This window comes from Neopsephotus bourkii, unplaced genomic scaffold, assembly GCF_033783945.1.
Source record: "Neopsephotus bourkii isolate Nb327-2 ecotype Australia unplaced genomic scaffold, CSIRO-AGI_Nbou_v1 NB_1749, whole genome shotgun sequence".
Classification (NCBI taxonomy): domain Eukaryota; kingdom Metazoa; phylum Chordata; class Aves; order Psittaciformes; family Psittacidae; genus Neopsephotus; species Neopsephotus bourkii.
Window position 1 is genome coordinate 3,065,626 of NW_026902223.1, and position 12,408 is coordinate 3,078,033.

A 12,408-nucleotide genomic window follows, 5' to 3' on the forward strand; every position below is an offset into this window, starting at 1 on the left:
ACGCTTTTCCTTTAGGAAGGAGACACTTTTTTATTGCTTTTTTGATCCAAAAATGATACAAGCTGTAACATGCTGACCCAGCAGATGAGTAAAAAGAGAAGGCATTTCACAGGCAGCAGAACGACTGAGAAGCCTCTTTCAGAATGAACACAGATGCTTGCACTTACAGACCTGGCATGGTATTGATGCAAATATAGAAAGGGCTTGAGAAGTTATGCTTGTCACAGCAGTAATCAGATTCTTCAGAGAAGAAACCTCATTAGCCATCCAATGGGAATTTCTGTGGGGGAAGAACTCTCTAGGAGATCATCCAAATATTCATATAGGAGTAAATTTATCATCAGAAGACCCTGCAAACGGCACTTTGGAGTCGGGAATACTGAAGCTGCTTGCCAGGAGACTGGAAAAGCTGGTGCTCTGATTTAATAACCTGAACACAAACAACGATCATGCTGACTCCTTGTCCACATGGCCCGAATCAGAAACAAATTGCAAACACTACCCTGCGCTAAAGAACAAGTCATGGGCTGATGGTGGGAATGTGTGTGCTCAGGAAGAGGTGGCAGACATCTTTCACAGTAATGTGCAGAGGAAGGATCAGCATCACCCACAGGACCTGAGTGCAGAGTAGGAAAAATGGGAGGCTAAGCAATTAAAAGCCTCCCAGCAAGAGGGTGCTAATATTACAATAGCATGTACCAGAAGGGCCTGGTGAATGGAACACAGAATCTCCTTGTAGTATCCTGGTCATCGTGACAATTCTTGACATTTGAATATAAGGATATAAGACAAGATTAATATATATATACCTACAAAAAAGCACTGTGTAAGTGGTACGTATTCAAAATACAGCAGTAAGAGGAGTTATATACTGTTGGGGATGACCGTGTGGCAGTGGTTTACATGCTCATCAGAGCACTGATGCAGACATAACAGATTTTTTCTCTTGGCTGATGTGTATAATCACAATGCACAAATAATCATTAGGTTTGAGAAAAAATGGTTGCTTTACAGAGGCAAAATGATCCTAATGTGATTGTGCTATGTCACGACTGGTGTTGGCTGGCTCTTCCCTGAGGCCTAACAATTTACTGGTGCTGGAACGAAGAGCCTGGAACTGACAACTCGACTACATTTCAGTGGATGAATCTTGGGCAGGGTCACTCTCAGGAAAGAAACAGGAATCCAAGATGATTCAGCAGGTTTGTGAGATTTGAAGGAACAACCAAATACACAGATTAGCCCAAATCTGATGTAGCGCGAGTTGTGTGCGGTTCAGAATCTCCAGTTTCGATGGCTGTTTGTAATCCAGCACTAAAGGAATGGAACAAAATACATTCCATATTTCTCGATAGAACACTTAATGAGAGAACAAAATGTTTCTTAGTGCTCTTCATGCTTTGGCATAAGTTAATCCATTTCCTCAGAAGGGGAATAAGAGATTTGAAGTGTGTAGAATAGGTAGAAACCAAATAAAAAATGTTTCTATTTTGTTGATTTTCAGATAAAATTTAAAAGCAGTTGCTTGTAAAATAATAGTCCATGAATACAGGCATATGGAAACAGTTTATAGGGTACCTGCTTTGATTCTATAGGTTAAGAATAAAGCTTAAAGGGGTTAACCCTGTCATCAGTTATTTGATGAAATACCATGGACATGCCTGTTCAGCGGGGCTGGCACCTAGGTTTTAAAAGCAAGAGTAAGATAGCGTGTAACAAGTTGTTTCTGTTCTGTGGTAAATATCCACGTGCACTTCTCCCATCAGCAAAAAAAGACTTAATTTGACTTAATTAGCTTGCTCTCATTCTTGTGAAATAAAACACACTACATGTGCTTACACAGACTTGTGAGTCTATTGCTGTGATATATAGGGGCAGAGAAGCTTTTAATGTGAATGCTTCCCATAGGTAAAGACTTGTAGCCATGGGAATAACACTTATTAAAAACATGATTAAAATATATGATTAGCCTTTGTTTATTTAAGGCAGATATTGTGGTTTTATGTTAATACAGTCATGTTTTATGTGGTGTTCTTCTGAACCTATAGAGATCCTGTAGAGATTGCTGTATGAGGATGTAGGTGTGCCAGACAGATGTTTCTGTCCCCAGAGACTTGTGACCATTTCATGTGTAATGTGAATAGACAAAGATGAATACTAGACCTCATGAGCTATTATCTTATAGAAAACTTTATTACATTGTTGGTGTGATGCACAAAAACACAGTAAAGGCCTTTTGTGCTTGTGTTGGGTGGATGAACTGGTGAGAAAGTCTTGCTGTGTGTTTCCTACACATTTAATCGAGGGTAAATTACAGGTAAGTGGGGTGCGAGGGTGAGGCCACTCTTCCGCGGACCGCCTGGTGGTGGTGTGTGATGTGCGGCTGTTGGGAGCGGCCCCGGACACCGTTTGCCCGCGTGCTTTTGGGTTTGGAGGTGCAGGAAGCGGAAAGGTTTGAGGGGGAGCGCGCCTGGGCTGCAGCGCTGCCTGTTGTGGTGCCACAGCCGCCCGACGGTGGCTGCAGGAAGCCGGTGGCAGGCGGGGTGCCAGGGGCCCGGCGCAGCAGCTGCACGGAGGGAAGGCGGCCGGAGGCGCTGCTGCAGCGGCGAGGGGCACCGGGCCGGCGGCTGCCGAGGGCCGCGGTGTCAGTTTCCATGGCCGGAGCTGGGGAAACTCTGCGCAGGGGGGTGTGTGTGAAGGGAGGCAGCTGCTGCCTGCGGGCGAGGCACGGGACGGAGCCGCTCCGTGTGAATGCGTGCGAGGAACCCGTGTGCGCGGAGACCCGGGGCGGTGCGGGCAGCGCTGCGGCCCCGCTGAACCCATGCCGCGGGGCGGGGACCGCTGACGGGAGGCGGCAGGTGTTGACGCCCCCCCTCTCCTCTCCTCTCCCCAGGCTCGAGGGGCGGGCCCGGAGCGGGGCCGCTCCGCTCTGCTCCGCCCCGCCGGCGGCCCGGGGCTCGCTCACCCCGCGGGCGGAGCAGCCGGCGCGGGCCCGGGATCCTCCTCCCGCTCTCACGTCAGGCGCGGGAGCCGGAGGCAGCGCCCAGCGCCGCCGCTCGCCAGAGCCTCGGCGGCCGCCGGACGGGGCGGACTGTGCGGGGCGGTGACTGCCGGCTGCCGGCAGGAGAGGAGGGGGGGCGGCGGCCGTGGAGGAGAGGAGGGCGCTATGGCCGACGTGTTCCCGGGCTCCGAGCCCGGCGCGGCCCCGGACGCGGCGCGGCGCTTCGCTCGCAAGGGAGCCCTGAGGCAGAAGAACGTGCACGAGGTGAAGGAGCACAAATTCATCGCGCGCTTCTTCAAGCAGCCCACGTTCTGCAGCCACTGCACGGACTTCATATGGTGAGCGACCCCGCCGGCGCCTTCCCCTCCCCGCTCCTCCGCCCGGGCCCGCGCTGCTCTAAGGGATTCCCCCTCCGGGGGCAGCCGCTGTGTCCCGGTCCCGGTGACCGCCCGTCCCCTCCGCTCTCCCCCCGGGGCGGGCAGGTGAGCCCTGGCTTGGCACAGCCCATATCGCCTCGCTGCCCCCGGCTCTATCGCATCCTTCGAGGGGCCACCCCGGGTTCGGGGAGCCCCTGACCTCGCCGGGGGCAGCGCCGGTGCCGCAGGGATCAGCGGGGTGTGAGGACCCGCGCTGGGGACACCGCTCCCCGAACAGCCCGTGCGGGTATTGCTGTGCCTCTTGTGTCCCACCCGCCGGACCCGGGTCCTGTTCGGCTTCCCCCCGCGAAACCCCGTCCCGGTGCCCGCCTCCCGGTAGCGCTACAGCTGCCGCGGTGGGGACGGAGGGTTTTCTGTTTCAGGCTGTGGGTGTTGCTGTGTGGCACAACTTCAGCAGCCCTGCCTTTAAACTTTGAGATCAGTGCCGGCTTTATTTCCTTCTGCTGCAGAGGGGAGGGCAGGGAGGTCGGGAATGCACAGGGACACTGTTGCTACATTACGTGTTGAGTGAAGGGAGGGGTTTTTGTTTTACAAGAGAGGGGAGGAAGGGAGGAAAACTTCCTACCAACACCCTTATTACTAAGCTGTTAGGGAGCAAATGCACCTCTCGGTTGGTGCCGTGCCCTCCCTGGGCAGGACTGCGGCGCCGGAGCAGGCCGAGCCGCTCTCCTCGGCCGTGGGGCAGGAGGAGCGGGCGTGTGCCCTTGTGTTTCGGTGACTGTTGGTACATTCAGCGGGTGTGCAACGTAAACAGCCCCGGCTTCCTCACCTTTACCCGAGCCGTGGCTCAGCCCCAGCCCTGCTCTGCTGCTGGAGCTCTCGCTGCAGGTTTCCGAGCTGAAAACGAGCTGTGATTTGCTTCAGACAAAGTTGTGAAGGCTCTCGGGGGCTCTGCGCCCGGCTGGCTCTGTGCCTGCCGCTGGTCTCTTGCCCTTCTCACACGTGTTAACGTGTCTGGGTACAGACCTTTGCCTTCCTTATTGAGTGTCCCTCGGTTTGCATGGTGAAGGAAAGACCGTGATTACTCCAGAAGTGATCGAAATCTATCTGCAGAGTCAGGGAGGACAATGAGATGGTAGGGAACAGGAAGAAACAAGCCAACTTCTTGGTTTCTCTCTATTATGTTTTCCTATTCTAAAAAGAAAAACAAACCACCAAAGTCTGGTATTGTAAAAGTGAGAGACCTTTAGAAACTGCTTCAAAGTTAATCTAAACCAGGATGAACTGAGAGGTGTGAACCTGCTGCAGGCTTATTGTCAGGCTGTGTTTGTGCACAGAAGTAGCACAGTCAAAAAATGAAGTGGAAGCATGAGGTGAAGGGATGGATTTGGAAGTGAGAGGGTGTCCTCTCTCTGGTGGTGGGCAGAGTGGCTCTGCTCTTCTGTCCTGTCTTGCTGGTGAGCCTAAGGAAGCTCTCAGCATTCGTCAGATGAGCATCTGACAACTCAAACTTCGGTTTCATTTCTGCATTTGGAGATGCGCAGCTCCTGAATAAGCATCATACACCATAAAAAGTGCTTCATCTATTTTCAGCGTGACATGTGGCAATTAACATATGCTTTAAGGTATAAGGAATAGTAAATACAGCCCTGCAGTGAACTGTGCAAGTAGAGTCTCTTTCTTAGATTACATTAGACTGCGTGAGATTTGCCAAAATAGTTCAGTTCCTCCTTATCTCCTTAAACACCTTTTCTCTTTGTTCCTGAAATGCTGATATTTTAAAGACCTTTTCCTTAAAATACACTGTAAGTGATCAGGGGGTGGACTGCAGCTGGTTCGCGTATGAATTCAGCTCAAACCCTGAAGGCTGGCTCAGCTTGCAGAGCAGATAATACAGGAACGTTCTTTACAAAGAAGTCTGTTTAAAAGGCTGAACATTTATCTAAAGTCTGCTTCATGTTCTTGGTCCTGCTGTCAGCTTCCCTGCAGTTACGTTCGCACACTTCCAGTGCGTGCTGCTTACTTTTGTGAAGACAAGAGATAACAACAGCAGAGCAGCAGTATGGTACAGTCATGGGTGCTGCCAAGTAAACAGAACTAATCTACATTTCTTCTGGTTTTGTTAGATTAGGACTTTTCTAGGTAGGTTTTTTACAAGGGCATGTAGGGATGGAGCAAGGCGGAATGGATTTAAGCTGAAAGATTTACATTCAGTATAAGGCAGAAGCTCTTCCCTGTGAGGGTGCTGAGGCGCTGGCACAGGGTGCCCAGAGAAGCTGTGGCTGCCCCATCCCTGGCAGTGCTCAAGGCCAGGTTGGACACAGGGGCTTGGAGCAAGCTGCTGCAGTGGAAGGTGTCCCTGTCTGTGGCAGGGGTTGGAGCTGGAGGAGATTTAAGGTCCTTTCCAACCCAGATCATTCAATGATTAGGCCTACTTCTAGCACATAGAGACTTTTGTGTAGAAATTGATGGAGGTGCTCAAACCTGTGTAATTTCAGCTTTCGCCTGAAGTAAATAAACAAAAAGTGGGAAAAACATTGAGATAATGTTTTTAAAAGCAATTTCCACAGTTGATAATTAATCTTCATGCTGTTAATTGCATAGAGCCTGCTGGCTGGCTCTTCCAGTCCGTGCCTCTTGTTCATTTGCCTTTGAGTTTAAGCGGTTCCAGCTCTCCAGATGAAAAACATCCTGCAAAGAAGGGAGAATGCAGAGAAATGTTGAATAGGGAGGCTACTCAAAATATTTATTCTTGTGGAAAGAGAATGCTGAATGTTTAAAGAAATAAATACACCAACAACAGTGCAACTTGCCAGAGGTATAATACGTGTTGGAGCTCTGGATACCACATACAAGGCTTGTGTGTCACTGTCTTCATTGGTATAGTATCACATGCACATTTGTGTTTTGTTATGGAAATAAAGAAAGGAAGCTGGAAGTATAATCAGTGTGAAACCACTGGGCCTGTCCTCTCCTCATTCATAGTGAAACAAGCAAAACCTTGCCACACAACAAACAACTGGTATCTCGCTGGGGCACGTAACACCGTTGGCATGCAGTCGCCAAATCTGGCTGCAGAACCAAGTCTGCTTTGTTGTAGATGCCTTTCCTAGAACTTGGAGTGTTTTGCATTGCTGTTAAGTATACGTGTGGCATGAAATGAGTTGAAATATTATGCAGCAGTCACAGATGATTATAATTGTAGATCCAAAATAGCTTGTAAAATAATAATAATAAAAACAGAGTTGCCAGCAGCTGGAATTGCAGAGCTGGTGACAGCTATTGTTCTGTGCTCTGAAATGGGTGGGCTGCTGTGTGTTTGAGGTTTTCAGATCTGTTGCTGTCTTAGCAAAATGTGAAGTAATTGAATATGAAGCTATTTTCATGTTGTTACAGATCATTGAGAAGAAATTGTGACTGAACATACTAAGACTTTTCTGTTTTCCTTGTTTTATACAGGGGATTTGGGAAGCAAGGATTTCAGTGCCAAGGTAAGCCACAAACTCTTTGCTGTCTAACACACATTGTTGTACCTTATTTTAAAGGTAGATAAAACTAGCCTGGAAAAATCAAGCATCTCTGCTGTGTAAATGTGAAAGGAAGATGATTATTGAGTTAAACAACGCTTGGTATTTGTCTCGTAATGTTGATCAAGTCATTGTTCATACTGTAATAATGCAGAATAATGTGGGGTTTTTCAACCTCGTCACAGTAAACGTCATATAATCTGCATGTGGTGCAGATTCTGTCTCCTCCTGAAAATAATCTGTGCAATTGAGCTTTTGCAGAGACCATTTTTCACATCAGAAGCTCTTGTCTGTGTGGGCGTCTTGGAAAATGGATTCACTTTTTAGTCATATGGCTTCTTTTCATAACCCAGACTCCCTGTTTTTAATGCTCATACGCAGTATGTTTAGGAGGACCTTTGGTTTGAACTCCCACTTTAGGACAAGCAGCATTTTTCTGCCTTATGTAATACTCAATTACAAAAAAAATCCACTTGTACAGAATCACCAGTTTAATACATTCTGCTAACCTTGGGAAATGGAAAGCTGCTGTTGTGGAGGATAACTGTGCATGAAAGCCAGAGCGTGACGTGCTGCATTCTCACGTACCCTGTATTTTCAGTAAATTCTTACTGTTATTTAGCATTTAATCACCACACCCAACTGTTATTTTCCTATGTCGTATGCTTACTGAAGGATGAGGCTTGTTGTTGTTCTCTTCCCCCACTTTCTTCCCTCTCATTTCACCTGCAGATGTACCTTGTGCACTCATTAGCAAGCCTTTTGGTTGTTTAGTTCATTACGTTCTTAATGGTTATTTGCTAATGCTTCAGAGCATATTTGACTATCCTGAATGTTGCTTTTACTTGGAGAAATGATGGATTCTGTGGTATTCTTGTGAAAATTGATGTTAGTTGGTTCTTCTTGCAGTTAAAGCGCTGAGAAACTGAATGTAAAAGAATGTTGCCTTTTAAAGGTGTTGCAATAAATGTTTTCCTTTCTGCAAGCAGAAACTTGCAGGCACACACATCTAGTGAAAACATTGCACACCTTATGAAGGTAAGCATGCAACCAGGGTTTTAGTCCTTGGTTGCTAATGAAATGGCATTTCCTAAATCCCATTCAGGCTAGCTCAGTGGATCTGACTTCAGGAATTATTTAGGTGTTTATTACAGATTTCCATTGGTATAAAGAAACTAATTGGAGCTGCTTTTAAATTATACAGTATCTATCTCAAGTCTTGCAGTTCGCACAGTGTTGGCTTTCTACTGTCTTCCAGCCAGGCAGCTAGAGCCTCAGGTTGGATGGGATCCAAATTTGGTATTCCAGTTCATTTTCAGCATTTTGGGTTCTGTGGACAGAATCCCTTCTACCATTGCCATTCTACTTAGCCACAGATAGTTTTGTTTGATAAGGATTGATCTTTATAAAGGTAGCTAAAAATTGGAGTTCAGTCTCATTTTCTCTCCAAAAGCCATGCATGAACATAACCCACAGTAGAAGCAGTAGAGCAGCTTGATTTATTTTTAAGTGCTTCAGAAGTGATAACTTTCTAGGAATCTAAATGTGTTCAAACTTGACTTTTGTCTGCATCAGACCAAGATTCTGCTGTTCCTCTTTGATGGAGACTTGTCCTTGCCTGTTTTCTTACACAGGCAAAAGTCTCTTAAGCAATACTTGAATTTTAGATAGTTCATAAGGAGTTGGTGCACTGATAAGTTGAAGTAGTGGGATTGTTGCCATCGTTCATTCGATTTGTTTGTGATCAAAATCAGAGCTCATTCTCTAGGGACAGTGGATTTGAAAAATGAAACTTCTGTGATAAAGTTAAGCAGCTGAATCACATTTCTTGCAGATCAACTTTCTGAAGCTTCCATCTAAATCCACCAGCTGAAGCTGGAAAGACAAATTAGTGATGGGAGTTAGTGAGAACAGGAAGAATTAAAGTGTGAAACTAGGAGGTAGGTTGCAAAACCTCTAGTTTCTGTAATTAAGCAACTATCTTTACAGAGGAGAATGACAAAAGATTTCAGTATGACCTGAAGGGAAGGAAAGACTATTACAGTGTCAGCTCTTACTATAGCTCTTGGTCTGTCAGAATTTCCATTATAAGAGGCTGGTTTAGCTCTCTTTTCAAGGTGGTGTAAAATCTCCTGCTGGGCAGAAACTTGATGTCAGGCAGGTTTCAGAGTGGGGTGGGTTTATTATTTCCAAAGTTGTTTTAAATTCCTCTGGCCTTTGTTACCAAAGAGAAGAGGAAAGGTCTGTAATAGTAATGCATCAAACTCAAACGATGCTTCTACTCTAAGAAACTGCAGTTATTCCATGAGTGTTTGTGTTAGTAATTCTTCAGGTAAACAGGAGCCCTGAGTGTTTCTGCACTATTCAACACTGCAGCCTGCACAGTATTCTCTGTATTTTTAAAGATTCCTTTAAAAGTGTCACACAAAATGCAGTTCTAGTTCTTTTTTTAAGAGATGCCCCCGAAAGGCATTATTTTGTGCTTACATTCTTTTAAAATTAAAGCTTAATGCTGTATTGTAATGATCTTCTTTTGACCATTAATACCTGTTCTTTGAGCTTTGGAACATGTTTTCAGTTGCCTGTAATCATTTTTGTTTTCTGATTTTGATGCCTGTAATGTTTCAGCGTTGCATAAACTCATTTAGATGAGTTATTTCTCATTGAAATTACTCATTTCAGTGAGGTCAGACATAATCTCATTCAGAATTGAAGAGAAATAGTGTCATTTATTTTGTTTAAAAACCTTTGCAGAATTCCCTCCCCTTATTTTTATGGGATCCCTATGAATTAGCAAAAGACAAATTCAATTTTGGTATGACTTTAAATCCCCTTGATGCAGCAGAGGTTCAGGGTGCAATTGCATTACTCCTGTGCAAATGCTTAGCAAGAGACAGTCCACATCTTAAGTAGTCTGTCACTCTTAATGCATGTATCATAAAGTAGCTACCTACTGTATATACTACCAAATAATTACTCAGAATGGCAACTTAGGTTTCCACGTGTGAGCTGTGATATGTTATTTGATGGAGAGGCTGTAGAATTCTGCTGCATTATCAGAAATGAGTTTTTCAGAGAGAGGGCTTGGGGTTAAAATCTAGCAGAGGGAGAAGTCTGGGCCTGTCTGTAGTAGTATATGAATTTGAAAATGAACTTGGAAGAGTTCAGTGGATTAACTTTCTCCTAAGGGATCTATTTCTTACTGCCTCCTGCATGTAGCTGTTGGATATTTGTGTTTTACTGTTCAGTTACAGAGCCATGAACTGTTCTAAAACACAGTGCTTTTGAAGCAGGAGTTCTGGTTTTGCTGTTTTCTGTTGACTCGCTTTGTGGCAGTGAAAACACAATGGTAAAATTAGTTAAGGGAGCTGCAGCTTTGTCTTGTTTCCTTACGTTGTCGAGCAGGACAGCAGGCTGGCTGCAGTGCTGAAAGCTTTGCTCTGATGCGCACCTGAAATACTGCAAGAGGAATGTGGAAAAATGGAATAACTGAAATCATTTTCAATCTGCCACAATATGAAAGCTCCTCTTTTAAGAAAGCAGGCTTTAAATTAAGGAAGCTTTTCAGTGCAATTTTGGCTTCATCATTCTTTTGATACCATTTCTTAATACTCCGAGTATGCCCTGTGCTCGTGTCTTTGATTTGTGAGCAAAGCTTTTCTGGTGAACAGAGCAAAACCAATAGTGGTTCACCAAGACGTGAAGCATGTCCGTTGGAGAATGTGTATTTACATGTGTTTAGGGGTTGTCTTCAGCTCAGCACTGCAGGCTCCATGAGTTCCTTGAGGTGAACGTATTTTTAGGTACAGTAGCATAAGCGTGATCAACTCCAGGCCCTTAACCTGGAGCATTTGTTCTCTCCCAGATGGTCAAAGCCTGTAGTTAACTGCAAGTTTTCCCTCTTTCCCATGGTTTCTGCAGGGTCTGCTGGAGTGGATAAAGGGGATCCTTGGCTTAAGGATAAGAGCTAGCTAGGGCAGTGTTTCACCTTTGTTTTCTACTTAACGTAAAACCAAAAAATCAATTAAAGCAGACTGTTACGTTAGTTAATCTGTGCAGCTGTTGCTCTTTCCACTTTTCCCCTGTCTTCCCTCTATTTCTTTTCAGGCTGTTTTTTGCTGTATGTTGAATTTTATCTTAAGTCGACATGGTGAGCTTTTTGGAATAGCTTGTGTCACTCCAGTGGCACTTCCTAATGCTGCTGGTTCTCTGCTAGCTGGGTATCTCTGGTAAACCCTTCACTAAAACTGGAAATGGTTGAATTTGATTGTTTTATACCATCACTGATGATATCATAACAATGGCACAGTAAACCATCACTTCATTTCCTCAGTGTTATCTTTTATCTGCTAGTTCTTAACCCATGTTCTACAGTGAAAAGAGCAAAGAACCCACTGATGCTTGCTGCCTTTTTAAATCATGTATCTTCATTTAAGATGCTGTATTGAAGTTCTCTGTAGGGAGGTGGTCAAAAAACTAATTTGTTTTGCTATATCTGTGATCTGAAGATTTGAACCAGTGAACCCTCTGAACACTTGTGGCCTGCTTGACACGTGCAGTTTTTATTAACCCCCAGTTCTAACATGTTCATAGAAGCAGCAGCACAATTAATTCTTTCTTGTGTATGGATCAAGGCTTCCTGCTTGGGTTTCCATCCTGATAATTGCTTCCTCTACCAACAGCTTCTTGTTCGTTTTCCCATCTTCATCCTCCTTTGTACCCCTCAAAAAAACTAATAAAGAAAAATGCATTACATTGCTGTGTTGCTTCTCATAAAAAGCTTTTCTGTCTCCCTTTGTTGGAAATGTTATTGCCAAAGGGCGGATAAGATAGGAAGTGAGATCCCCTCTGCATGCCAGAGCTGCCTCTCTTGTATCATTATGATTTTTGTGGCGAGATCGGATATTACAGACCACTGTTTGAACAATGTATGCATTTTTCTTTGTGCTTTTTATGTTACTTCTTAGTCATGGGCTACAGTTTACATTAATGTTTCTAAAAGCCTGAGAAATGAATTCCTTGGGAGTCGCTGTCTGTTACTCTTGGTGCTTCCTATGTAACTGAACCATCAGCTTTTGAAATGGAAACTTTGTATGGACATACTTAAAGCAGCTGACTCCTGAATAGAGTTTCATGCATATGAGTTGGAGATATCTGTACTAGAAAGAAAACAAAAACCCCATCTGAGATCATATATTCTACCTGTACACAGTACACACAGACAGCTGCCATGCTTCCTCTAGCCAGCTTTGTCCTCTCCATCAGCCTGTTGCCCTCAGCTTAATCTGTGGTCTCTGTGCCTGTGGGCTCCCCAAAGGAACTTCTAATGCAGATAATCTGACACGCAGATTAAACCCATGCAGATAGGATGCTTGTTGTGTGTTTGTCTTGTCAGTTTTTGTTTATTTGTTCCTCCCCTCCTTCGGCTGTCCCTTTCCTTCCCTTTGCAACATATGTGCTATAGTATGAGGAAATATGGTCCTGTTAATTGCCTGATAATATG

The 12,408-nt window shown here is 45.1% G+C and overlaps 1 protein-coding gene across 4 annotated transcripts in view; it reads left to right on the forward strand.

Annotated features, from left to right (window-relative positions):
• Positions 1-12,408, forward strand: part of PRKCA (protein kinase C alpha) — a 161,614-nt gene that overhangs the window by 13,487 nt on the left and 135,719 nt on the right. For 2 of the 4 annotated variants that reach the window (XM_061377222.1, XM_061377223.1), the window contains exons 1-2: positions 3,019-3,339; positions 6,838-6,869. In XM_061377222.1, coding sequence (XP_061233206.1) covers positions 3,167-3,339; positions 6,838-6,869 — 205 coding nt within the window. In that variant the 5' untranslated portion in view covers positions 3,019-3,166. Of the gene's footprint in view, positions 1-3,018; positions 3,340-6,837; positions 6,870-12,408 lie in introns of those variants that run through there. The other 2 variants (XM_061377224.1, XM_061377225.1) reach the window with 2 other exon arrangements.